This window comes from Ranitomeya variabilis, chromosome 7 (assembly GCF_051348905.1).
Source record: "Ranitomeya variabilis isolate aRanVar5 chromosome 7, aRanVar5.hap1, whole genome shotgun sequence".
In the NCBI taxonomy this organism is placed as follows: Eukaryota; Metazoa; Chordata; class Amphibia; order Anura; family Dendrobatidae; genus Ranitomeya; species Ranitomeya variabilis.
The window spans coordinates 248,317,278-248,344,991 of record NC_135238.1 but is presented as its reverse complement, the minus strand read 5'-3'; the positions used below and the strand labels follow the sequence as shown (position 1 = coordinate 248,344,991).

Genomic DNA, 27,714 nt, shown 5'->3' with positions numbered 1-27,714 from the left:
GGCAGCAGAGGCTCAGTATTGGGGTATCAGGTGCAGTAATAGGGACACATACGGCAGCAGCGGCTCAGTATTGGGGTAACAGGGGCAGTAATAGGGACACATACGGCAGCAGCGGCTCAGTATTGGGGTAACAGGGGCAGTAATAGGGACACATACGGCAGCAGCGGCTCAGTATTGGGGTATCAGGTGCAGTAATAGGGACACATACGGCAGCAGCGGCTCAGTATTGGGGTATCAGGTGTAGTAATAGGGACACATACGGCAGCAGAGGCTCAATATTGGGGTATCAGGTGCAGTAATAGGGACACATACGGCAGCAGCGGCTCAGTATTGGGGTATCAGGTGCAGTAATAGGGACACATACGGCAGCAGCGGCTCAGTATTGGGGTATCAGGTGCAGTAATAGGGACACATACGGCAGCAGCGGCTCAATATTGGGGTATCAGGGGCAGTAATAGGGACACATACGGCAGCAGAGGCTCAGTATTGGGGTATCAGGTGCAGTAATAGGGACACATACGGCAGCAGCGACTCAGTATTGGGGTATCAGGGGCAGTAATAGGGACACATACGGCAGCAGCGGCTCAGTATTGGGGTAACAGGGGCAGTAATAGGGACACATACGGCAGCAGCGGCTCAGTATTGGGGTAACAGGGGCAGTAATAGGGACACATACGGCAGCAGCGGCTCAGTATTGGGGTAACAGGGGCAGTAATAGGGACACATACGGCAGCAGCGGCTCAGTATTGGGGTAACAGGGGCAGTAATAGGGACACATACGGCAGCAGCGGCTCAGTATTGGGGTAACAGGGGCAGTAATAGGGACACATACGGCAGCAGCTGCTCAGTATTGGGGTATCAGGGGCAGTAATAGGGACACATACGGCAGCAGCGGCTCAGTATTGGGGTATCAGGTGCAGCAATAGGGACACATACGGCAGCAGCGGCTCAGTATTGGGGTATCAGGTGCAGTAATAGGGACACATATGGCAGCAGCGGCTCAGTATTGGGGTATCAGGTGCAGTAATAGGGACACATACGGCAGCAGAGGCTCAGTATTGGGGTATCAGGTGCAGTAATAGGGACACATACGGCAGCAGCGGCTCAGTATTGGGGTATCAGGGGCAGTAATAGGGACCCATACGGCAGCAGCGGCTCAGTATTGGGGTAACAGGGGCAGTAATAGGGACACATACGGCAGCAGCGGCTCAGTATTGGGGTATCAGGTGCAGTAATAAGGACACATGGCAGCAGAGGCTCAGTATTGGGGTATCAGGTGCAGTAATAGGGACACATACGGCAGCAGAGGCTCAGTATTGGGGTATCAGGTGCAGTAATATGGACACATACGGCAGCAGCGGCTCAGTATTGGGGTATCAGGTGTAGTAATAGGGACAAATACGGCAGCAGCGGCTCAGTATTGGGGTATCAGGTGCAGTAATAGGGACACATACGGCAGCAGCGGCTCAGTATTGGGGTATCAGGGGCAGTAATAGGGACACATACGGCAGCAGAGGCTCAGTATTGGGGTATCAGGTGCAGTAATAGGGACACATACGGCAGCAGCGGCTCAGTATTGGGGTAACAGGGGCAGTAATAGGGACACATACGGCAGCAGCGGCTCAGTATTGGGGTAACAGGGGCTGTAATAGGGACACATACGGCAGCAGCGGCTCAGTATTGGGGTATCAGGTGCAGTAATAAGGACACATATGGCAGCAGCGGCTCAGTATTGGGGTATCAGGTGCAGTAATAGGGACACATACGGCAGCAGCGGCTCAGTATTGGGGTATCAGGTGCAGTAATAGGGACACATACGGCAGCAGCGGCTCAGTATTGGGGTATCAGGGCAGTAATAGGGACACATACGGCAGCAGAGGCTCAGTATTGGGGTATCAGGTGCAGTAATAGGGACACATACGGCAGCAGCGGCTCAGTATTGGGGTATCAGGTGCAGTAATAGGGACACATACGGCAGCAGCGGCTCAGTATTGGGGTATCAGGTGCAGTAATAGGGACACATACGGCAGCATCGGCTCAGTATTGGGGTAACAGGGGCAGTAATAGGGACACATACGGCAGCAGCGGCTCAGTATTGGGGTATCAGGTGCAGTAATAGGGACACATACGGCAGCAGCGGCTCAGTATTGGGGTAACAGGGGCAGTAATAGGGACACATACGGCAGCAGCGGCTCAGTATTGGGGTACCAGGGGCAGTAATAGGGACACATACGGCAGCAGAGGCTCAGTATTGGGGTATCAGGTGCAGTAATAGGGACACATACGGCAGCAGCGGCTCAGTATTGGGGTATCAGGTGCAGTAATAGGGGCACATACGGCAGCAGAGGCTCAGTATTGGGGTATCAGGTGCAGTAATAGGGGCACATACGGCAGCAGAGGCTCAGTACTGGGGTATCAGGGGCAGTAATAGGGTCACATATGGCAGCAGCGGCTCAGTATTGGGGTAACAGGGGCAGTAATAGGGACACATACGGCAGCAGCGGCTCAGTATTGGGGTATCAGGGGCAGTAATAGGGTCACATACGGCAGCAGCGGCTCAGTATTGGGGTATCAGGTGCCGTAATAGGGACACATACGGCAGCAGTGGTTCAGTATTGGGGTATCAGGGGCAGTAATAGGGACATATACGGCAGCAGTGGCTCAGTATTGGGGTATCAGGTGCAGTAATAGGGACACATACTGCAGCAGCGGCTCAGTATTGGGGTATCAGGTGCAGTAATAAGGACACATACGGCAGCAGCGGCTCAGTATTGGGGTATCAGGTGCAGTAATAGGGACACATACGGCAGCAGCGTCTCAGTATTGGGGTATCAGGGGCAGTAATAGGGACACATACGGCAGCATCCGCTCAGTATTGGGGTATCAGGGGCAGTAATAGGGTCACATACGGCAGCAGAGCCTCAGTATTGGGGTATCAGGGGCAGTAATAGGGACACATACGGCAGCAGCGGCTCAGTATTGGGGTATCAGGTGCAGTAATAGGGACACATATGGCAGCAGCGGCTCAGTATTGGGGTATCAGGGGCAGTAATAGGGACACATACGGCAGCAGCGGCTCAGTATTGGGGTATCAGGTGCAGTAATAGGGACACATACGGCAGCAGCGGCTCAGTATTGGGGTATCAGGGGCAGTAATAGGGACACATACGGCAGCAGCGGCTCAGTATTGGGGTATCAGGTGCAGTAATAGGGACACATACGGCAGCAGCGGCTCAGTATTGGGGTATCAGGGGCAGTAATAGGGACACATACGGCAGCAGGGGATCAGTATCGGGGTATCAGGGGCAGTAATAGGGACACATACGGCAGCAGCTGCTCAATATTGGGGTATCAGGGGCAGTAATATGGACACATACGGCAGCAGCGGCTCAGTATTGGGGTATCAGGTGCAGTAATAGGGACACATACGGCAGCAGCGGCTCAGTATCGGGGTATCAGGTGTAGTAATAGGGACACATACGGCAGCAGCGGCTCAGTATTGGGGTATCAGGTGCAGTAATAGGGACACATACGGCAGCAGCGGCTCAGTATTGGGGTATCAGGTGCAGTAATATGGACACATACGGCAGCAGCGGCTCAGTATCGGGGTATCAGGTGTAGTAATAGGGACACATATGGCAGCAGCGGCTCAGTATTGGGGTATCAGGTGCAGTAATAGGGACACATACGGCAGCAGTGGCTCAGTATTGGGGTATCAGGGGCAGTAATAGGGACACATACGGCAGCAGCGGCTCAGTATTGGGGTATCAGATGCAGTAATAGGGACACATACGGCAGCAGCGGCTCAGTATTGGGGTATCATGTGCAGTAATATGGACACATACGGCAGCAGCGGCTCAGTATTGGGGTATCAGGGGCAGTAATAGGGACACATACGGCAGCAGCTGCTCAGTATTGGGGTATCAGGTGCAGTAATAGGGACACATACGGCAGCAGCGGCTCAGTATTGGGATATCAGGGGCAGTAATAGGGACACATACGGCAGCAGAGGCTCAGTATTGGGGTATCAGGTGCAGTAATAGGGTCATATATGGCAGCAGCGGCTCAGTATCGGGGTATCAGGTGCAGTAATAGGGACACATACGGCAGCAGCTGCTCAATATTAAGGTATCAGGTGCAGTAATAGGGACACATACGGCAGAGGGTCAGTATTGGGGTATCAGGGGCAGTAATAGGGACACATACGGCAGCAGCGGCTCAGTATTGGGGTATCAGGTGCAGTAATAGGGACACATACGGCAGCAGCTGCTCAATATTGGGGTATCAGGTGCAGTAATAGGGACACATACGGCAGCAGCGGCTCAGTATTGGGGTATCAGGTGCAGTAATAGGGACACATACGGCAGCAGAGGCTCAGTATTGGGGTATCAGGTGCAGTAATAGGGACACATGGCAGCAGCGGCTCAGTATTGGGGTATCAGGGGCAGTAATAGGGACACATACGGCAGCAGCGGCTCAGTATTGGGGTATCAGGTGCAGTAATAGGGTCACATATGGCAGCAGCGGCTCAGTATCGGGGTATCAGGTGCAGTAATAGGGACACATACGGCAGCAGCTGCTCAATATTGGGGTATCAGGGGAAGTAATATGGACACATACGGCAGCAGCGGCTCAGTATTGGGGTATCAGGTGCAGTAGTAGGGACACATACGGCAGCAGCGGCTCAGTGTTGGGGTATCAGGGGCAGTAATAGGGACACATACGGCAGCAGCGGCTCAGTATTGGGGTATCAGGTGCAGTAATAGGGACACATACGGCAGCAGCTGCTCAGTATTGGGGTATCAGATGCAGTAATAGGGACACATACGGCAGCAGCGGCTCAGTATTGGGGTATCAGGTGCAGTAATAGGGACACATACGGCAGCAGAGGCTCAGTATTGGGGTATCAGGTGCAGTAATAGGGACACATATGGCAGCAGCGGCTCAGTATTGGGGTATCAGGGGCAGTAATAGGGACACATACGGCAGCAGCGGCTCAGTATTGGGGTATCAGGTGCAGTAATAGGGTCACATATGGCAGCAGCGGCTCAGTATCGGGGTATCAGGTGCAGTAATAGGGACACATACGGCAGCAGCTGCTCAATATTGGGGTATCAGGGGAAGTAATATGGACACATACGGCAGCAGCGGCTCAGTATTGGGGTATCAGGTGCAGTAGTAGGGACACATACGGCAGCAGCGGCTCAGTATTGGGGTATCAGGTGCAGTAATAGGGACACATACGGCAGCAGCGGCTCAGTATTAGGGTATCAGGGGCAGTAATAGGGACACATACGGCAGCAGAGGCTCACTATTGGGGTATCAAGGGCAGTAATAGGGACACATACGGCAGCAGCGGCTCAGTATTAGGGTATCAGTGGCAGTAAAAGGGACACATACGGCAGCAGTGGCTCAGTATTGGGGTATTAGGGGCAGTAATAAGGACACATACGGCAGCAGCGGCTCAGTATTGGGGTAACAGGGGCAGTAATAAGGACACATACGGCAGCAGCGGCTCAGTATTGGGGTATCAGGTGCAGTAATAGGGACACATGGCAGCAGCGGCTCAGTATTGGGGTATCAAGGGCAGTAATAGGGACACATACGGCAGCAGCGGCTCAGTATCGGGGTATCAGGTGTAGTAATAAGGACACATACAACAGCAGCGGCTCAGTATTGGGGTATCAGGTGCAGTAATAGGGACACATGGCAGCAGCGGCTCAGTATTGGGGTATCAAGGGCAGTAATAGGGACACATACGACAGCAGCGGCTCAGTATTGGGGTATCAGGTGCAGTAATAGGGACACATAGGGCATCGGCTCAGTATTGGGGTATCAGGGGCAGTAATAGGGACACATACGGCAGCAGCGGCTCAGTATTGGGGTATCAGGTGCAGTAATAGGGACACATAGGGCAGCGGCTCAGTATTGGGGTATCAGGTTCAGTAATAGGGACACATACGGCAGCAGAGGCTCAGTATTGGGGTATCAGGAGCAGTAATAGGGACACATAGGGCAGCGGCTCAGTATTGGGGTATCAGGTGCTGTAATAAGGACACATTCGGCAGCAGCGGCTCAGTATTGGGGTATCAGGTGCAGTAATAGGGACACATACGGCAGCAGCGGCTCAGTATTGGGGTATCAGGTGCAGTAATAGGGACACATACGGCGGCAGCGGCTCAGTATTGGGGTATCAGGTGCAGTAATAGGGACACATACGGCAGCAGAGGCTCAGTATTGGGGTATCAGGGGCAGTAATAGGGACACATACGGCAGCAGCGGCTCAGTATTGGGGTATCAGGTGCAGTAATAGGGACACATACGGCAGCAGCGGCTCAGTATTGGGGTATCAGGTGCAGTAATAGGGACACATACGGCAGCAGAGGCTCAGTATTGGGGTATCAGGGGCAGTAATAGGGACACATACGGCAGCAGCGGCTCAGTATTGGGGTATCAGGTGCAGTAATAGGGACACATACGGCAGCAGCGGCTCAGTATTGGGGTATCAGGTGCAGTAATAGGGACACATACGGCAGCAGCGGCTCAGTATTGGGGTATCAGGTGCAGTAATAGGGACACATACGGCAGCAGAGGCTCAGTATTGGGGTATCAGGTGTAGTAATAGGGACACATACGGCAGCAGAGGCTCAATATTGGGGTATCAGGTGCAGTAATAGGGACACATACGGCAGCAGAGGCTCAGTATTGGGGTATCAGGGGCAGTAATAGGGACACATACGGCAGCAGCGGCTCAGTATTGGGGTATCAGGTGCAGTAATAGGGACACATACGGCAGCAGTGGCTCAGTATTGGGGTATCAGCAGGATGAGGATTTTTTGCAGGTTGGGAATAGATGGTGATGGGGCAGGAATATGAGAAGTGAAACGTGTCTTTGTTGTTTTCTCTGCAGGTGAGTTGTTGCTGGAAGAAGTTGTCATGTCGGTCTGGGCCAGATGGAAAAGACGGGAAAAATGAACGATTCCATCAGAAAAGACGTCAGCGGTCAGACATTATCTGTAACTGTGCTGTGATCTCTTACATGTTCTGCAGGGCTGGTATCTACCACTGACCATATGGCGGTAATATCCATATTGGTCATTGTATAGAGAGAGATTATCTTCAGTAACAGCGCGGTCATCTGCTGAGGTTCTCCTTCACTATTAGGGCGCATCACCGAGTTGTAATCAAGGTTACCGGGTTAGGGGCCCACTCAGAAGCTTCGCGCCCCCTGGACCAAAACCCTAGCTACGCCTCTGTCCAGAGTGATCATGGGCCTCTTGGCTGCATCTCTGATCAGTCTTCTCCCTGTTTGAGATGAAAGTTTAGAGGGACGGTCGGGTCTTGGAAGGAGAATCATACCACTGCAAATATACCATTTCAATATGATCGCTTGCACAGTGCTCCTTGGGATGTTTAAAGTTTTGGAAATCATTTTGTATCCAAATCCAGCTTTAACCTTCTCCACAACAGTATCACGGACCTGCCTGTTGTGTTCCTTGGTCTTCATGATGCTCTCTGTGCTTCACACAGAACCCTGAGACTCTCACAGAGCAGGTGCATTTATACGGAGAATTGATTACACACAGGTGGATTATATATATCATCATTAGGTATTTAGGACAACATTAGATCATTCAGAGATTCACAATGAACTTCTGCACTGAACGTAAAGGGGCCGAATAATATTGCTCGCCCCACTTTTCAGTTTTTGAATTTCCACAAAAAATTAAAATAACCAATAAAATTCGTTCAATTTCACAATTGTGTTCCACTTGTTGTTGATTCTTCATCAAAAATTTAAATTTGGTATCTTTGTGTTTGAAGCATGATATGTGGGAAAAGGTTGGAAAGTTCCAGGGGGCCGAATACTTTCGCAAGGCACTAAGTGTGACAAACATGCAAAAAAATAGGAAATCAGGAAGGGCGTGCACACTTTCACACAATTGCATACAGCACATAAACCACTGCAAAACTTGCTAAATACACTAAAAAATGAGCAAAAATAAATAGAAGGAGGGCTTGCAATTTACACAGAAAAGGAATAGTTTCTCTTGACTCCTGATAACCTGCAGCTGCATGAACTTCACTAAGATGGTAAAATGTCCTCCACCAAGCAGGAACCAGATGCACACTAAACATGAGGACGGGCACAGCGTAGATGTGTGGTAATGGATTATAGGGTGACCTATCATATACAGTGAAGTCTTCCGCCGCTCTAATGGATATTGCTTTTATTCTGAAGACTTCATTTCAGATGCACGTTCCTGGTTTATCTAAGAAATAATCAATAAGAAGTGTTTTTGTGCGGCTTCACTGCTCTAGGACAAGTGGCATGTCCGCCGCCCTCCTCCTCACAGCACAATGAGAACGCAGCCAAGCGGCTCTGATCAATAAACATTATTTTCACAATCTATTCCAGCTACACCAGCAATGGAACTGATGCCACATAATGACCCTGTCAAGGTGACTGCACCCGTTGCCGGAGCCATATCCTCCACCATGATTTACTGTACCTGGGAACAAGAAGTCAGCGCCACCATACTGATATTTTTGTCTTCTCTTTACAGGTCTCATAGTTCTGACTCTTACTCTTTGCTGGATGCCCAACCAGGTCCTTCGCATCATGGCAGCCAGCACACCCAAGCAGGAATGGACTGTCCACTACTTCCAAGCCTATATGACGCTGCTTCCAGTGGCGGACACTTTTTTTTACCTCAGCTCTGTTGTGAATCCGCTTTTGTACAACATTTCTTCAAAACAATTCCGAGATGTGTTCCTTCAGGTCCTTCACTGTCACTTGACACTGGAGCATATTAACATAGAAAAGCTACGCAGAGCTCATCTACACTCTGCTGCCAGCAGTACTAACTACAAGAGGCCGCTGGTCTCCATGTCCTTGAAAAGAGACAGCACAGCCACTGGTCAGAATTCACGCCAGACTTTCAGCCTTCCTGGGCAGGAGAAAAGCCTGGTAACAATGACTTCTCAACATGGTCACACAGAAGGAACAATGCAGGCAACATCTGGAAGGAACGGCGTTTACGAAAGTGAAATCTAAGGCATTAAGATTCACACACAGAGTTCCATCAAAGAACACACAACTATCCAGACAGTTACTTGAAGCAACCTATTTGTGCTTTTATTGTTATTACATTTGATTTGTAGCGCTATCATGTTCCATAGGAAGGTACAGGGCAAGAGTGAAGATAAGAAGAGTATTACACAACACAGACATTGGGAGAGATACAATATGGTGGAAGGGGGCATGGGCAGGAAATAACATGGTGGAAAGGTGCATGAGGAGACATACAAAATGATGGAAGTGAGTGAGATGTTTACAACATGGCAAGAAAGACCACGAGGAGACACCATACGGGGGGAAGAAGTAAGAAAGCACATACAATATGGGGCATAAGGAGACATTTAATATGTTGGGAAAATAAAGGAGAGACAAAATGGTGAGAGGGGCATGAGACAATATGGCGGAAAGTATGAGGAGACCCATTAAGGTGTGATGTGGCATGGGGAGTTATTGCCGTGTGTTAGGAATGACAAGACACAGACATTGTACTCGGTCTCTAATAAACGGTCTTCATTCTCTTTTGCGGATCTATTTATTTGGTTCAATATAAACAGTGAAACGAGATATGTCGTAGGCGAGAGGTATGAGGTAGATCGGTACGTATGAACATCCTCACCTTCTGCTTAAACATGAGGGAAGCATGAGAATTCTGCATGAAGGCTGATATTGGGCGTCATGGGTGTGTTTGGGTTAGGGTTGTGGAGGTCACTCGACTGGAAGTGGTTTCCTGCTCTGAATTGTAGTATATGCAGATAGAATACAGTTGGAGATGCCTACACAACTCCAGCGACGGCAGAGGGACCCACTCCGAGGAACAGCACAAGGTTTCTTTAAGAAGCTGCTTTGTATCCACAAGTTTCTCAGATTTTCTTTAAGTGCATTTTGTCAGAACAATTTCAGAAATCAAACCCTAATCAGAAAATATAAGAAAATAGATTTTTGGTAACCTGTTGAATTTGCCTAGGAAACAACCAACAAAAATGGAGCCTCCCAACCAGGAAATCCCAGCAAGAGTAGCTACATAGCGGCTACAGCAGTTCTGCTAACATAAGCAGTGACAGGGGCACCATTGGGGCCCCCAAACTATGAGCTACAGCCGTACTCCTGCTCTTCTTGGACCGAGGACCATTGCACAAAGAGGTGTCACAGCAGCTGATACAAACTGAATTGACTTTGCCTGGGGTGCAGAAAGACTGGTATCCAGCGGAGGCGATGAGACAGGCGGCTGAGGAAGCACATGACTTACGATAAAATATCCCTGAAAAACAAGAACAAGCAATTACTGGTTGATCAGAGAAACCATCATCTGTGAAATGAACTATTGATATTCTGGAATCGCAGCCTTGCTGCATCGAGCCAAAGGAACCTCCTCATGATTGCTCCATAATCAGCATAATGTGCCAAGAAAACCCACAAAACTATCAAGAACGTCGTCTCAAGGTCACATGATGCCAGCAAGAGCAAGAAAGTGGACAACCAAAAAACAGAGGCTCCCTTAGACCACCAATGACAATCTGCCGCAATGTTGTATACACGCAGTTCTATTCATTCATCACATACTGGCAAAGAATAGGGTCTCCACACAAACGCACTACATGGAAACTGATGGCCGCACCACAAATGTTAGGGTAATTGCTTCTCACTAAATTAGAATAACATCAAAAAGTTAATTTATTTCAGTTTTTCAATACAAAAAGGGAAACTCCTATATTATATAGAGTCATTAGCAGGGCTGGCTCCATCTTTTTGAGGGCCCCGGGCGGAAGAGTGTCAGTGGGCCCCACTTTAACACATACCACGATTCATGATGCACAGATGCAGCAGAGAAATATAGGTATAGTACAATGCCAGATTTCACTTCTTACATGAGTGATAGCTATTGTAAATTCTACCATACCATACAGCAGAGGGGCTTTATATAAGTCAACCCCTTATATGCCAATCTTTGTGACCTACTCCCTCTTCCTCAGTTACCAGTAGGCATTTTATTGTTAGCTGAACTTGCTGCAAAGAAAAAACTGCATATATTGAATGACAATTTTTTAATGGAAAACTTTTTAAAGTAAAAATTAGAAAGTATTAACGTAGAACATTTGTAAAAGTGCAAAATGTGTACCATATAGCACAGCCACATAGTATATAACACAGCCCACGTAGTATATAACATAGCCCACGTAGTATATAGCACAGCCCACGTAGCATATAGCACAGCCCACGTAGCATATAGCACAGCCCACGTAGTATATAGCACAGCCCACGTAGTATATAACAGCCCACGTGGTATATAACACAGCCCACGTAATATATAACAGCCCACATAACATATAACAGCCCACATAGTATATAACACAGCCCACGTAGTATATAACATAGCCCACGTAGTATATAGCACAACCCACGTAGCATATAGCACAGCCCACGTAGCATATAGCACAGCCCACGTAGTATATAGCACAGCCCACGTGGTATATAACACAGCCCACGTAATATATAACAGCCCACATAACATATAACAGCCCACATAGTATATAACACAGCCCACGTAGCATATAGCTCAGCCCACGTAGCATATAGCTCAGCCCACGTAGCATATAGCTCAGCCCACGTAGCATATAGCACAGCCCACATACAATATAGCACAGCCCACATACAATATAGCACAGCCCATGTAGTATATAACACAGCCCACGTAGTATATAACACAGCCCACGTAGTATATAACACAGCCCATGTAATATATAACACAGCTACATAGTATATAACACAGCCCACGTAGTATAACACAGCCCACACAGTATATAGCTCAGCCCACGTAGCATATAGCTCAGCCCACGTAGCATATAGCTCAGCCCACGTAGCATATAGCACAGGCCATGTAGTATATAACACAGCCATGTAGTGTAGTATATACAGACAGTAGTCTACAAGTAACAAGACCCAGCATCACTCACTCAGATGCCACACTGTAGGTCTGTAGGACTACAAGTCCCAGTAATGCTAAGATACCACATTGTAGGACTAGTCTACAAGTCCCAGACAGTACTGTCTTGCACAGAGGCTATCCACTCCCGCCGCCTGTCTCCGTGGCCTATACCTTGTCCTCCCAGCCAGGCTCTGCATCCCCCCGCAATGCTTTGCTCCAGGAAGGAAGACTGCTTCACTTTCACCGTCACGGACACAGGTGCTGCACTGCTGCTCGTCTTTCTTCTTGGTGACGCGCGGCTCATTCTCCGGCACTGGACAGTCAGACCCCGCACGGTGCTGGACGATCCCAGGACGGACCTCTGAGCTCTTTGAGGACGAGCTCGTCATCACTCTCACCCGGAAGTGACGAGACAGACCTGAAATCACTCTGCGTATCCATGGTGAGACTGAGGACTCGGACAGAGTAATTTAATCAATGGCGACGCGTCATGCGGCTCTCCAGCAGCTGCAAAACTCCCAGAGATCTGTGCCGCCTGCTGCTGGGGATGTGCTCCGAGTCCTGGGAGTTGTAGTGTGTAATACAGGGGAAGTAGTCTGGCTGCGGGGGCCCCCCAGGGCTCCTCAGTGTTGTACCTTAAATGGGCCCCCCGTCTCGCCAGGGCCCCGACACTTGCCCCAGTGCTGACGCCGGCCCTGGTCATTAGAAACAGAGTGATCTATTTCACGTGTTTATTTCTGTTATTGTTGATAACTATGGCTTACAGCCAATGAGAACCCAAAAGTCATTATCTCAGTAAATTAGAATAATTAACAATAAACACCTGCAAAGGCTTCCTAAGTGTTTATAAAGGTCCCTTAGACTGTTTCAGTAGTTCCACAACCATGGGGAAGACTGCGGACTTGACAGATGTCCATAAGGCAGTCATTGACACACTCCACAAGGAGGGGAAGCCATACAAGTTCATTGGTAAAGAAGCCGGCTGTTCACACAGTGCTGTATCCAAGGATATTAATGGAAAGTGGAGTGGAAGGAAAAGGTGTGGTAGAAAAAGGTGCACAAGCAACCGGGTAACCGCAGCCTGGAAAGGATTGTTAAGAAAAGGCCATTCAGTAATGTGGGGGAGATTCACAAGGAGTGGACTGCTGCTTGCTGGAGTCATTGCTTCAAGAGCCACCACACAGACGTCTCCAGGGCATGGGCTACAAGTGTCACATTCCTTGTGTCAGCCACTCATGACCAATAGACAACGCCAGAAGCGTCTTACCTGGGCCAAGGAGAAAATGAACTGGACTCTTGCAAATGGTCCAAGGTGTTGTGTTCAGATGAAACTACATTTTGCATTTAATTTGGAAATCAAGGTCCCAGAGTCTGGAGGAAGAGTGGAGAGGCCACAATCCAAGCTGCTGGAGGTCTGGTGTGAAGTCTCCACAATCAGTGATGGTTTGGGGAGCCATGTCATCTCCTGGTGTAGGTCCACTGTGTTTTATAAAGACCAAAGTCAAGGCAGCAGTCTACCAGGGAATGTTAGAGCACTTCATGCTTCCCTCTGCTGAAAAGCTTTTTGCAGATGGAAATGTCATTCTCCAGCAGGACTTGGCACCTGTGCACACTGCCAAAAGTACCAATGCCTGGTTTACAAACAACAGTATCACTGGGCTTGATTGGCAGCAAACTCGCCTGACCTTATCCCCATAGAGAATCTAGAGTATTGTCAGGAGGAAGATGAGAGACACCAGACCCAACAATGCAGATGAGCTGAAGGCTGCTATCAAAGCAACCTGGGTTTCCATAACCCCTCAGCAGTGCCACAGGCTGATTGCCTCCATGCCACGCCGCATTGATGTTGTAATTGATGCACAAGGAGCCTGGACCAAGTATTGAGCGCATTTATCTGAACAGACATTTCAGGAGGCCAACATTTCCGATTTTACAATCATTTTTCAAGCTGGTGTTATGAAGTATTCTAGTTTACTGAGATAATGACTTTTGGGTTTTCAGTGGTTGTAAGCCATAGTCATCAACATTAACAGAAATAAACACTTGAAATAGATCACTCTGTCTGTAATGACTCTAGAGAATGTATGAGTTTCACTTTTTGTATTGAAGAACTGAAATAAATTAACTTTTTGATGATATTCTAATTTAGTGAAGCACCTGCAGATGTATGGGGGGGTCAGGTGTTGCATTACTTAGTCTGCAGAGCAGTTGTAACATTTGGAGAAAATTTCTTCTGCAATAAAACGGATCTCATTTTCCAAATCTGATGATGGTGAAACTAAAAGTCCCCAAGAAGCTATATGGGGACCAGCACAAGGTACACTTCCCCAGTCTGCCTCCGAGTCTCCACTCCCAGGTCTTGGCACTGGTTTAAACATAATGGAAGCCACAAAATGAAGATACATGAGGTCGTTACTAGGTTCCTTCTGAGTGTTCACCATGACGCATATCAATGAAACTCGGCGGAAGATAACCATGAAGAACTTGGCGGCTATAAGCACGGAGATAAAACGGAAGCCTCCTCCTATGTTACACATCAAACAGGAAAGATTTCAGAAACTACTATAACCTAACAAAGCATCACAGGTCTAGAGCAGGGGACACAACCTTCCTTGGTCCAACAAAGAGAGAGGCATCTCCTTCTAGGACATTTAGGCCATATCTAAAGTACCGTATCTATCCCTAACCCTCCACTATACAGCCCTCTAATGGGGTGGTCACGCACAGAGGTTTTTGGTGAGGATTTACAAAAACAATATTGTAATGGGGAAAAGCTCCAATCGAGCCCTCAGTGTAGGTTTTCTCACGTTGCTTTGAGCATTATCCATGTAAGGAGCCCACTCTCTATTGCATTATGGAGGTGCAGGCTCCTGACGCTTAGAATGCCCAATATCCCAATTTCTCCTTCAACCAAAGGGGATTACCAGATTCTTCTCTGAGGGGGTTTACTTTTTCCCTTTAATACTGCTGCTTAATCACAAGAAGAATGCGTCGCACAAGGGGGAAAAAAAGCAAACGTCCACAGAGATTGTCAGAACAGGTATTTTCAGTGTGATCTGGGGAGAATTTACAAGAGGAATAAGGGGTGCACTGCTATCACAAATATGTCATCATATAAATTGCAAAAACGGGGTAAAACACCTAGTCTGTATTGGATATGTACGAAAGAAGAGAAAAAAGACTAATAATGGTGTGCACATCCACATAGTAACATATAAGAAAAAACCTTTATTGCACCTCAAGCAAAACATTTAAAAACATGTAAAATACATATAACATGACCAATAAACCATCACCCCCAAAGATCTAGGCCAATTAGGCATAGAGTGAAACAAATAAAGTTATATTTATAAAAAGCTCAATAATGGCCCCTGGTCACCATAATATGGGTCTAGTCAGTAAGCACAAGCAAACATTAGTGGCAAGCTACACAACATCCCAAAAATAATGCGACCACAAAAGTCTGTGCAGAGAATACAATACACCTTACATAGCATCTATGCACAGGACTGCGGTCACAAGCGTTGGGAAACATATAATGATGCCTCCCAACCCCCAGATCACTGGTGTGTTCTCCGAAAAGGTATGGGGATAGATTCCCACAATATGAAACACCATAGGTGGAAAGGAAAGTCCAGTAGGGGAATGTGGGAAAGGTAAATATCCAACCTGATGGACGGCGACTGCTGGTGGGTAAAGCCCCATTACCGAGGCCTTTCCTCACCCCCTTTCCCTGTATTAGGACTCCAGGCTCACATGGCTCCATCTTGCCGCCTTTCTCCTCAGTAATGGGGCTTCACCCACTCACATCCCACAGGCTCTCGCAGCCTCGGCGGATCTTTATTCCACCAGGAGTCACCATCCATCAGGTTGGACATTTACCTTTTTTGTATTGTATTCGCTGCACAGACTTTTGTGGTCGCATTATTTTTGGGATGTTGTGTAGCTTGTCACTAATGTTTGCTTGTACTTACTGACTAGACCCATATTATGGTGACCAGGGGCCATTATTGAGCTTTTTATAAATATAACATTATTTGTTTCACTCTATGCCTAATTGGCCTAGTTCTTTGGGGGTGATGGTTTATTGGTCATGTTATATGTATTTTACATGTTTTTAAATGTTTTGTCTTGACGTGGAATAAAGGTTTTTTCTTATACTTTACTATGTGGAGGTGCACACCATTATTAGTCTAGTCTTTTTTCTCTACTGGTGAGAATTTAAGGATTTCATCAGATCACACAGAAAAATCCTCACTCTGCGCGCTTCGTGTCATTGCAGTGCCGGGAGACGAGAGCTGCAGTGTTGAGCACTAGAGCAGGAAAGGTCCCCAAGTGAGCAGCGCTCTGGACCTCCTCCACCTCTCCAGGGCATTGTTCCCCAATCTCGGTACGTGATAACCACTGCTCCCCTGCTGTGGCATTGTAAGTGATGGGAGTGAGGCGGTGACACACCAAGGCCTTGTTCTGACCTTCATTGGAGTCTTTTGCTCCCCCCACCCCCCATGGATGTTGCCTTCTTATGAGTGGGCAGCATCATACAGGGGGAAACGTAAACACCCCCAGAATGAATCCCTGTTAACTTCCGCTTGTTGAAGTGAAAATTCGCAAATAGAATGCCCTAAATTTCAGGAGCCCACATCTCTGCAATGCAGCGGAGAGAAAAGAAGCGTCTTAATCAGCCCCTCTACCACTTTTTACTGATCCAGTCCAAAATATGGAATTGTATGAGAGGTCTTCTTTAAAATCAATCGGATGTTTATTCAGAAAGTAGTTCAAGCATTCCCATGGCCCTGTACAATAGAGGTTGTGTGCTTACCGCCCAGGTGTCACCGCCTCAGACATGGAAGGCCGCTGGTCTAATTTACATACTCCTTTCTTTACCCGTCAAGACATCCATGTTCTCCTGAAGTCACCCAGAGAGATCTCCACAGCGCACCATTAGTATGTGCCTCTGCTCCTGGTCACTACTGTGTGTGGCTGCTCACATATACACTGGTCAGCAGAAATGAGTACACCCCAACAAAGTTGTTAGAAAGCCTTTAGTCTTCTTTCAGGGTTAACATTTTCTATTGGCTTCCATACTACAAAACACTCCCCATTCTATTGGCCATTGATTGCAGACAAGGTTTATTATTTAGCACAAAAAAAGTTATTTTCATAACAAAATCATTTAAGACCATATTGCACATGTGGAGGCACACGAGCTGCCGGTGTCAGGGGGGCACACGAGATGCTGAAGTCAGGGGGGCACACGAGCTGCCGGAGTCAGGGGGGGCACACAAGCTGCTGGAGTAAGGGGGCACACAAGCTGCCGGCGTCAGGGGAGGCACACGAGCTGCCAGCGTCAGGGGGCGCACGAGATGCCGAAGCTAGGGGGGCACACGAGATGCTGAAGTCAGGGGGGGCACACGAGATCCCGAAGTTAGGGGGCACACAAGCTGCCGGCGTCAGGGGAGGCACACGAGCTGCCAGCGTCAGGGGGCGCACGAGATGCCGAAGCTAGGGGGGCACACAAGCTGCCGGCGTCAGGGGGGGCACACAAGCTGCCGGCGTTGGGGGGGGGGGGGGGGACACTCCGGGGCATTGGTAGACCTATGTGGAGTTGTGAAGAGACAAGTTGTCATCACTCCATCCAGCATCATGGCTCCAAAAGAGCTCATTCCTTTTACTATACAACGTAACAAAACAGAAAACGAATCACTTCCTCCTTTCTAAAGGGGTTGGAATTCACACTGAAAATTTGTTATACCTTACCAACTCGTTTAAATTAAGAACAATTGATTGGAAAATACATAGAGAGAACAATAATACTCCAATATGTATGGAGAACAATACTCCAATATGTAGGGAGAACATTACTCCAATATGTAGGGAGAGCAATACTCCAATATGTAGGGAGAACAATACTCCAATACGTAGGGAGAACAATACTCCAATACGTAGGGAGAACAATACTCCAATACGTAGGGAGAACAATACTCCAATACGTAGGGAGAACAATACTCCAATACGTCGGGAGAACAATACTCCAATACGTAGGGAGAACAATACTCCAACATGTAGGGAGAACATTACTCCAATATGTAGGGAGATCAATACTCCAATATGTAGGGAGAACAATACTCCAATACGTAGGGAGAACAATACTCCAATATGTAGGGAGAACAACACTCTTCAATATGTAGGGAGAACATTACTCCAATACGTAGGGAGAACAATACTCCAATACGTAGGGAGAACAATACTCCAATACGTAGGGAGATCAATACTCCAATACGTAGGGAGAACAATACTCCAATATGTAGGGAGAACAATACTCCAATACGTAGGGAGAACAATACTCCAATATGTAGGGAGAACAACACTCCAATATGTAGGGAGAACAATACTCCAATATGTAGGGAGAACAATACTCCAATACGTAGGGAGAACAATACTCCAATATGTAGGGAGAACAATACTCTTCAATACGTAGGGAGAACAATACTCCAATATGTAGGGAGAACAACACTCTTCAATACGTAGGGAGAACAATACTCCAATACGTAGGGAGAACAATACTCCAATACGTAGGGAGAACAATACTCCAATATGTAGGGAGAACAATACTCCAATACGTAGGGAGATCAATACTCCAATACGTAGGGAGATCAATACTCCAATACGTAGGGAGAACAATACTCCAATACGTAGGGAGAACAATACTCCAATATGTAGGGAGAACAATACTCCAATATGTAGGGAGAACAATACTCCAATATGTAGGGAGAACAATACTCCAATACGTAGGGAGAACAACACTCTTCAATATGTAGGGAGAACATTACTCCAATATGTAGGGAGAACAATACTCCAATACGTAGGGAGAACATTACTCCAATATGTAGGGAGAACAACACTCCAATACGTAGGGAGAACAATACTCCAATATGTAGGGAGAACAATACTCCAATACGTAGGGAGATCAATACTCCAATATGTAGGGAGAACAACACTCCAATATGTAGGGAGAACAATACTCCAATACGTAGGGAGAACAATACTCCAATACGTAGGGAGAACAATACTCCAATACGTAGGGAGAACAATACTCCAATATGTAGGGAGAACAATACTCCAATACGTAGGGAGAACAATACTCCAATACGTAGGGAGAACAATACTCCAATACGTAGGGAGAACAATACTCCAATATGTAGGGAGAACAATACTCCAATATGTAGGGAGAACAATACTCCAATACGTAGGGAGAACAACACTCTTCAATATGTAGGGAGAACATTACTCCAATATGTAGGGAGAACAACACTCCAATACGTAGGGAGAACAATACTCCAATATGTAGGGAGAACATTACTCCAATATGTAGGGAGAACAATACTCCAATATGTAGGGAGAACAATACTCCAATATGTAGGGAGAACAACACTCCAATATGTAGGGAGAACAATACTCCAATATGTAGGGAGAACAATACTCCAATACGTAGGGAGAACATTACTCCAATATGTAGGGAGAACAACACTCCAATACGTAGGGAGAACAATACTCCAATATGTAGGGAGAACAATACTCCAATACGTAGGGAGATCAATACTCCAATATGTAGGGAGAACAACACTCCAATATGTAGGGAGAACAATACTCCAATACGTAGGGAGAACAATACTCCAATACGTAGGGAGAACAATACTCCAATATGTAGGGAGAACATTACTCCAATATGTAGGGAGAACAATACTCCAATACGTAGGGAGAACAATACTCCAATATGTAGGGAGAACAATACTCCAATATGTAGGGAGAACAATACTCCAATATGTAACTAGTAGATGCAGAATTAATAAGCAGAAGCAATATCAATAATGGCATTGTGAATCGTAACTTATCCAGACACTGCATAATTGAGCACAAACATAAGAACTATGAATTTACTTCTGACCCTAAAGGAACAAATTCCTAACCACAAACCAAACAAATTCCAGAAATTAACCGGGAATCATATTGGATATTTATCTCTTGCTCCAGAGGAATTATATGAAGCAAATTAATAGTTCGGTCCATATATATTTGGACTACACCTCAAATCAACTCCAGGCCTTTTATTTGCTTAATTGAGAATGACATAACGAAGGGATTGCCCACACCTGTCCACGAAATAGCCTTGGAGTCAATTGTCCAATTACTTTTGGTCCCTTTAAAAACAGGGAGGCACATGTTAAGGAGCTGAAACTCCTAAACCCTTCATCCAATCTTAATGTGGATACCCTCAAATGAAAGCTAAAAGTATGAACTGCATCTGAATTGTTTTGTTTAAAATTCATTGTGGTAATGTCTATAACCAAAATTAGAAAAATGTTGTCTCTGTCCAAATATATATGGACCTAACTGTATATCAATAATTAAATCAATATTTGAATTATATTTGTACATTGTTTTACCGTTGCGGCCCTTTTTACACTTTTTATCCAGTCATGTATATGTGTATTTACATGTATTAATGTTTTTCTTTTTCAATGGACATTTTTTTCAATCAATTGTTCTTAATTTAAACGAATTGTTCCGTGAGGATTTTTGTTTTGCCTCAGGAAGGAGCACGCTCTACTCTGAAACACCTTGCAATAAATTGGCAGTGTTTTATACTTCGCTCCTGGATTAAACTCCGTCCGCGCCCGGGACCTCCGCACTCATCGCTCCTTTCCTTGTTACGTCCTCTCTCCGTTTGGTGCGAGTACAGCGGCCGGAGCAGCAGCCACCATTGGACTGTACATCGCTCTTCACATAGTTGTGCCGCGTACAGTATGATGGGCTGAGTGACCGACTCTCCAACGCACCCGCATCCGCTGCCAGCGGTGTTACCTGGGGGATGCCGCTTGTTTTTTCTCTCTACATTCTTGAAGAATGGAGAAAGATGGACGCTGTAATATGTCGCCACCTTGTTCCTTCTGGGCAGAGAAGACTCGGTGCCTCCTCACACATCATGGCGGTCACACACAACACTAGATGGAGACGTTACTGGTGGGGTGTACTCATTTCTCCATCACCTAATTGGAGTAAAGCTGAAGCTTCAGTGATGAGTTATATTATAACCTCCCTGTCCTGTGATGGGGAAATGTTCTGTGAAACTGACAATTGTCAGAAAGTGGAAACTGCTTGTGTCCAGCGAGATATTGAGTAAAATCTTACTTTACGATGGGGGTGTACTCACTTATGCTAAGCACTGTAGTTAATCTGTCAGACAAGAATTTTTTGTGTCCATGTGGATGAGGGCCACGCAGAATAAAAACTCGAGAGGCATGTGGCTCCCAGAATGCACGTTCTGCACCCCATGGCATAAGAAGGGGTCTGAAAAATACTATTAACGGCCCGATCCTATCCTGGCACATTGCTCTTCATAGTCTTCTGTCCTTGCTGCAATGTAATTACTTTTACTTGCATGCCCTCTCTGCGGAGTCTGGGATACATTTCTTCATCAGCTGCCAATCACAAGAGGGAAAAACGGTAGTGGGCAGGATAGGGCAGTCGACTGGACCAATGCTTAGACAGGGGTGTGGCTCAGATGACCACAGACTCCCTGTAGACACTGTAGTAATAAAAAACAGCTGGAGACCAGCTAAAGGTAGCCAAGTAGCAATACTTAGAGACTAGGGCTATGTTCACACGTTGTTTATTTTTATGTTAAGACAGTGCCACTGCTTTCTGCAATGCCACTCTCGCATCAGCTATTGACACTGCTGCCCCTCTCGTTCATGGCACAGTGCGACGTATCAATAGACAACCCTGGCACAATAACACCACTAAAAAGCTCTGGCAAGTGTCCAGGGTTGCAGAGCGGCATTGGAATAAAACACATTCGTAAGACGACTTCACTGGAATTCAAACAGGCAACACTCGCTTTTAAATCTGATCTCACCTCTGCTAAACAGGCTTGCTTCACAACCCTCATATCTTCCCTATCCTACAACCCCAAACAGTTATTCAAAACCTTTAACTCCCTCCTCCGCCCCCCACTGCCCCCTCCAACCTTCTTCATCTCTGCTGTGGATTTTGCCACACACTTTAAAAATAAGATCGACCAAACAAGGCAAGTCTTCATTGTTCAACCACCACAATCCCTTTGTATACCAGACCAATGCCCAAACCCCATAACCTCCCTATCCAACATCACTGAAGAGGGGATTAATTGTCTCGTCTCCAAATCGCACCTCACCACCTGTGCGCTCGACCCCATCCCATCTCCTCCCCAACCTCACCACCACTCTTATCCCATCCATAACCCACCTCTTCAAACTATCACTAACTTCTGGCACCTTCCCTTCTGCTTTCAAACATGCCACAATCACGCCTATCCTTAAAAAGCCAACCCTTGATCCAACAGCTATGTCCAGCTATCGTCCAATATCGCTGCTCCCATTCGCTTCCAAACTCCTGGAGCAGCACGTCCACTCTGAACCCACCTCTCATCTAACTTGGTCTTTGACAATCTACAATCTTGTTTCCGCCCCCATCACTCAACTGAGACAGCCCTGACCAAAATCACTAATGACCTACTTACAGCCAAAGCTAATGGACAATACTCTGTACTCCTCCTTCTAGACCTGTCCTCTGTTTTTGACACAGTTGACCACAGCCTTCTACTACAGATCCTCTCTTCCTTTGGCATCAAAGACCTCGTCCGATCCTGGATCTCCTCATACCTTTCCAACCGCACATTCAGCGTCTCCCACTCCCACACTACCTCCTCATTCCACCCTCTCTCTGTCGGAGTCCCCCCATGGTTCTGTTCTAGGACCGCTACTCTTCTCAATCTACACACTTGACCTGGGACAACTCAAAGTCCCATGGATTCCAGTACCACCTTTATGCTGATGACACTCAGATCTACCTTTCTGGCCCAGACATCACCTCTCTGCTGTCCAGAATCCCAGAGTGTTTATCAGCCATATCCTCCTTCTCAAACTCAATGTGGACAAATCTGAACTCATCATCTTTCCTCCATCTCATAGATATTCCTTACCTGACCTATTGCAATTAACGACATCACGCTTTCCCCCGTACCGTAAGTCCGCTGCCTCGGAGTAACCCTTGACTCTGCCCTGTCCTTCAAACCGCACATCCAAGCTCTTTCCACCTCCAGCTCAAAAGTATCTCCAGAATCTGTCCTTTCCTCAACCATCAATCTACTAAAATGCTTGTGCATGCCCTCATCATCTCCCGCCTTGACTACTGCAACATCCTTTTCTGCAGCCTCCCTTCTAACACCCTTGCACCTCTCCAGTCCATCCTTAACTCTGCTGCCCGACTAATTAATCTCTCTCCTCGCTACTCCTCCGCTTCCCCTCTCTGCAAATCTCTTCACTAACTCCCATTCCCTCAGGGTATCCAGTTCAAATTACTAATACTAACCTACAAAGCCATCCATAACTTGTCTCCTCCATATATCTCTGAACTAATCTCCCAATATCTTCCCTCACATAATCTCCGGTCATCTCAAGACCTCCTTCTCTCCTCCACACTTATTTGCTCCTCACCCAACCGCCTCCAAGACCTCTCCAGAATATCCCCCATTCTCTGGAATTCTTTGCCCCAACACGTCCGACTATCAACCACATTCGGATCCTTCAGGCGGAACCTGAAAATCCACCTCTTCAGGAAAGCCTACAGCCTGCACGGACCCCGCTGCCTCCTCACCACTACTGAAGCTACCGCCTAACCAACACCGGAGCTCCTGCAAACCTCAACCTATTGTCTCCTTCCCCACTATCCTGTAGAATGTAATCCCGCAAGGGCAGGGTCCTCTCCCCTCTGTACCAGTCTGTAATTGTTAGTTTGCTTACTGTAAGTGATATCTGTAATTTGTATGTAACCCATTCTCATGTACAGCACCATGGAATCAATGGTGCTATATAAATAAATAATAATATGTAGGGGGCTTTTGACTTTAAAGGGAAAGTGTCATCAGGAATAACGCTGTTGACCTGCAGATGTGTTATTAACTCCATGCTATCCGCCACCTGAACGCAGCTGGAATAATATGATCTTTATTCTTCTGCCAGCATTTGGTATTCAGTCATGGAGGCGGTGCGGGTACAGTCACTGCTCTGAGTATACAGAGGTCACTGTATCTGCCTCGGCCCTGACTGACAGCTGAGCCCCAATGTAGAGCCAATGTCAGTCATGGGGGCGGCGGTGGTTCAGTTACAGTACACAGAGCGGCCGCTGTAACTGCCCCCAACCCTGACAGCTGAGCTCCAATGTAGAGCCCATGTCAGTCATGGGGGCGGCGGTGGTTCAGTCACCGTATAGAGCGGCCGCAGTAACCATCCCAGACCCTGACTGACAGCCGGCCTCAATGTAGAGCCACTGTCAGTCATGGGGCGGCGGTAGTTCAGTCACCGTATACAGAGCGGCCGCTGTAACTGCCCCCATCCCTGACTGACAGCTGAGCCCCAATGTAGAGCCAGTGAGTTACGCTGAAAGCGACGAGTACAAAGAGTGGACCCACTGGACCGTTGAGCAGACCCTCCCCCGAGCGAGCGCACCAGAATAGACCAACCCCTATACAGGGATCGTTTGGGAGCAAGCTCAGGGATCTCTAGAACCACGGATGCCAGGACCAGGGATGGACTCAAGTAAAACCAAAGGGAGAAACAGAGTGGAAACTAAGAGGGCAGAAACGGAGCAGAGCAAAGGAGTCAGGGAGATGGGAAACTGAGGAGAAACTAGAGGAGGGATAATGGAGCTGTGGACATGGAAAAAAGAAGCTGATAACAGACTGAGGGAGCCGATGAGAAGATGACAACCGGAGTAAAGGAAGATGCAGACTGGGACCAGGGAACACAAGACAGGAGCAGGCTCTGAAAGAGAGGGAGGAAAAAACAAGGTTAAACGAACTACCAAGGCAAGCGAAGCAAGAGAAAACAAGGAGGCCTAACTATGGCAAGATAAACTTGACAATCAGGCGCCAGCACTACGGGAGAATGGCCTGAAATACCTAACGCCCGTCCTCTATTGGACAGGATACACTGCCGGTTCAGGTCACGCTGGAAGAGAAGACTGAGGAGAGCACGCGCGGTCAGCGCCTAATGCGCCTGCGCAAACCACAGGAGCGCGCGACCGACAGCAAGGAAGGAGCGCTCCAGGACACCAGCGCAGAGTCCTGGCGGGGAGCGCCGATAGGAGACTGAAGCAGGAAAGACACGGCGTGGACAGAAGCAGACCCGAAGCTGGCAGCAGCAAGCAGAGGACCCAGAAGAAGAGGAGAGGTAACAGTACCCCCTCTCTTACTCTCCCCTCCTCTACCCTTAGACAAAAACCTCTTAAGAATGCGAGGAGCATTAATGTTCTCCCAGGGTTCCCAAGACCTCTCCTCAGGACCGAAGTCCCTCCAATCAATCAAGAAGAATGTTTTGCCCCTGACTCTCTTGGAAGCTAGGATATCCTTCACCTCAAAAACGTTATCAGCACAGACCGGAGGAGAACTAGGAACAGGATGGAAGCAATTTAGAATGACAGGCTTCAGGAGAGAGATGTGGATGACATTAGGAATACGGAACGAGGCAGGCAACCTGAGCTTGTAGGCCACATTGTTGATGCGCCGGAGGACTTCAAAAGGACCGATGTAACGAGGTCCTAGCTTGTAAGAGGGTATCTTCAATCTAATATATTTAGAAGATAGCCAAACCCTCTCGTCTGGAAGAAAAGTTGGAGCATCCTGGCGCCTCTTGTCAGCATGTCTTTTCATGCGTTCTCCTGTCCTCTCAAGTGCCTTCTTAGTCTTCAGCCAAATCTTGGAGAATTCCACAGTTACAGAGTCAGCTGCAGGAACCCCGGAGGTGGCGGAGAAGGGCAACGGAACACTGGGATGCATGCCAAATACCACAAAAAATGGAGACTTGCCTCAAGACTCGTTGGGGTGGTTATTGTAGGGGAACTCAGCCCATGGGAGAAGACTAGACCAATCATCATGATGTGCATTAGAGAAATGACGAAGATAGCATGCCAACACTTGATTGACACGTTCCACTTTACCGTTGGCTTGAGGATGATATGCAGAGGAGAAATCCAACTTAACCTCTGGAAGTCCACACAGAGCCCTCCAAAATCGAAAAGTAAACTGCACACCACGGTCAGACACAATGTGTAATGGAATTCCATGAAGTCGGAAGACATGCTGGATGAGGACTCTTGCTAGTTCAGGAGCGGAAGACAGCTGTTGTAACGGAACAAAGTGTGCCATTTTGGAGAACCGATCCACTACTACCAGGATAGTAGTAAAACCGGAAGAACGAGGCAGATCTGTGATGAAATCCAAGGCTGTGTGTTGCCAAGGAGTAGAAGGAACAGGTAACAGAAGCAGAAGTCCAGAAGGTAATCATCTGGGAACTTTGACCTTGGCACAGGAGGGGCATGAGGCAGAGAAATCAACCACATCTTGGTGGAGAGAGGGCAACCAATAAAACCGGGAGATGAGATCCAGAGTCTTTTTAACCCCGGCATGACCAGAGATCTTGGAAGAGTGACCCCAACACCTGAGTCCTTTTGGTCTCAGGAACAAAGGTCTTACCAGGCGGCGGAGTAATCAGCCTCACGGGAGCCACAGAGATGACCTTAACCGGATCAATGATGTGAGAAAAGTCTTCCTCCAAATCTTGGGACTGAAGAGACCGAGATAAGGCTTCAGCCTTGACATTCTTTTGACTAGGACGAAAATGCAATTCAAAGTCAAAGCGAGCGAAGAATAAGGACCACCTGGCCTGCTGAGGATTGAGCCTCTGGGCTGACTGGATATAGGCCAGATTCTTATGGTCAGTAAAAATGGTAAACGGATTGACAGCCCTCTCCAGCAAATGGCGCCACTCCTCCAGGGCCATCTTGATGGCTAGCAACTCTTGATCCCCAATAGAATAGTTACATTCCACAGAAGAGAAGGCCTTAGAAAAGAATCCAAGGAAACCAATCAACCAGAAGAGGACCTCTGGGATAACACTGCGCCGGCCCCAGTGGAAGAGGCGTCTACTTCAAGAATAAACGGTTTATTCTCCTCAGGCCGATGTAATACCGATGCGGTTGACAAAGCCTGTTTAAGACTTAGAAAAGCCTCTTCGGCCCCCGGAGACCAGGAAGTAAGGCTGACTCCCTTCCGAGTGAGACAAGAGATTGGCTTGATAATGAACGAGAAATGCGGGACAAACTGACGGTAGTAGTTGGCAAAACCGAGAAAGCGTTGGATAGCTTTCAGCCCTACCGGACGAGGCCACTGGAGGATTGCAGATAACTTCCCCGGATCCATCTCAAGTCCATACTCAGAGACAATATACCCTAAAAAGGGCAAGGAAGACGGTTCAAAGAGACACTTATCCATCTTCGCATAGAGACAATCCTCCCGGAGGCGCTTCAAGACCAGGCGGACGCTCTTTCTGTGGGACGACAAATCCGGGGAGAAGACGAGAATGTCGTCAAGGTAGACCACAACGCAGGAGTAAAGCAGGTCCCAAAAGAATTTGTTGACAAATTCTTGAAAAACTGCGGGAGCATTACACAAACCAAAGAACATAACAAGGTACTCAATGTCCATCCCGGGTGTTAAAAGCAGTCTTCCACTCGTCCCCAGAGTGAATAGGAACGAGGTTGTAGGCTCCACGTAAATCCAACTTAGAGAAAATCTGAGCCCCCCTCAGGCAATCAAAGAGCTCCGGAATTAGTG

The 27,714-nt window shown here is 47.5% G+C and overlaps 2 protein-coding genes across 4 annotated transcripts in view; one reads left to right on the top strand and one right to left on the bottom strand.

Moving 5' to 3' along the window:
• Positions 1 to 27,714, top strand: part of GPR39 (G protein-coupled receptor 39) — a 264,976-nt gene that overhangs the window by 159,252 nt on the left and 78,010 nt on the right. For 2 of the 3 annotated variants that reach the window (XM_077273433.1, XM_077273431.1), the window contains one exon: positions 8,568 to 9,058. The exons of the other annotated variant lie outside the window; for it this stretch is intronic. Coding sequence is in view for 1 of the 2 variants with exons in the window: in XM_077273431.1 (XP_077129546.1) it covers positions 8,568 to 9,058 (491 nt within the window). In the remaining variant the exon portion in view is untranslated. Of the gene's footprint in view, positions 1 to 8,567; positions 9,059 to 27,714 lie in introns of those variants that run through there. 3 annotated transcript variants of the gene reach the window in all.
• LYPD1 (LY6/PLAUR domain containing 1) overlaps positions 9,107 to 27,714 on the bottom strand; it is an 84,175-nt gene continuing 65,567 nt past the window's right edge. The window contains exon 3 of the mRNA XM_077273434.1: positions 9,107 to 10,340. Within this exon, the coding sequence (XP_077129549.1) occupies positions 10,111 to 10,340 (230 nt within the window). The 3' untranslated portion in view covers positions 9,107 to 10,110. The remainder of the gene's footprint in view (positions 10,341 to 27,714) is intronic.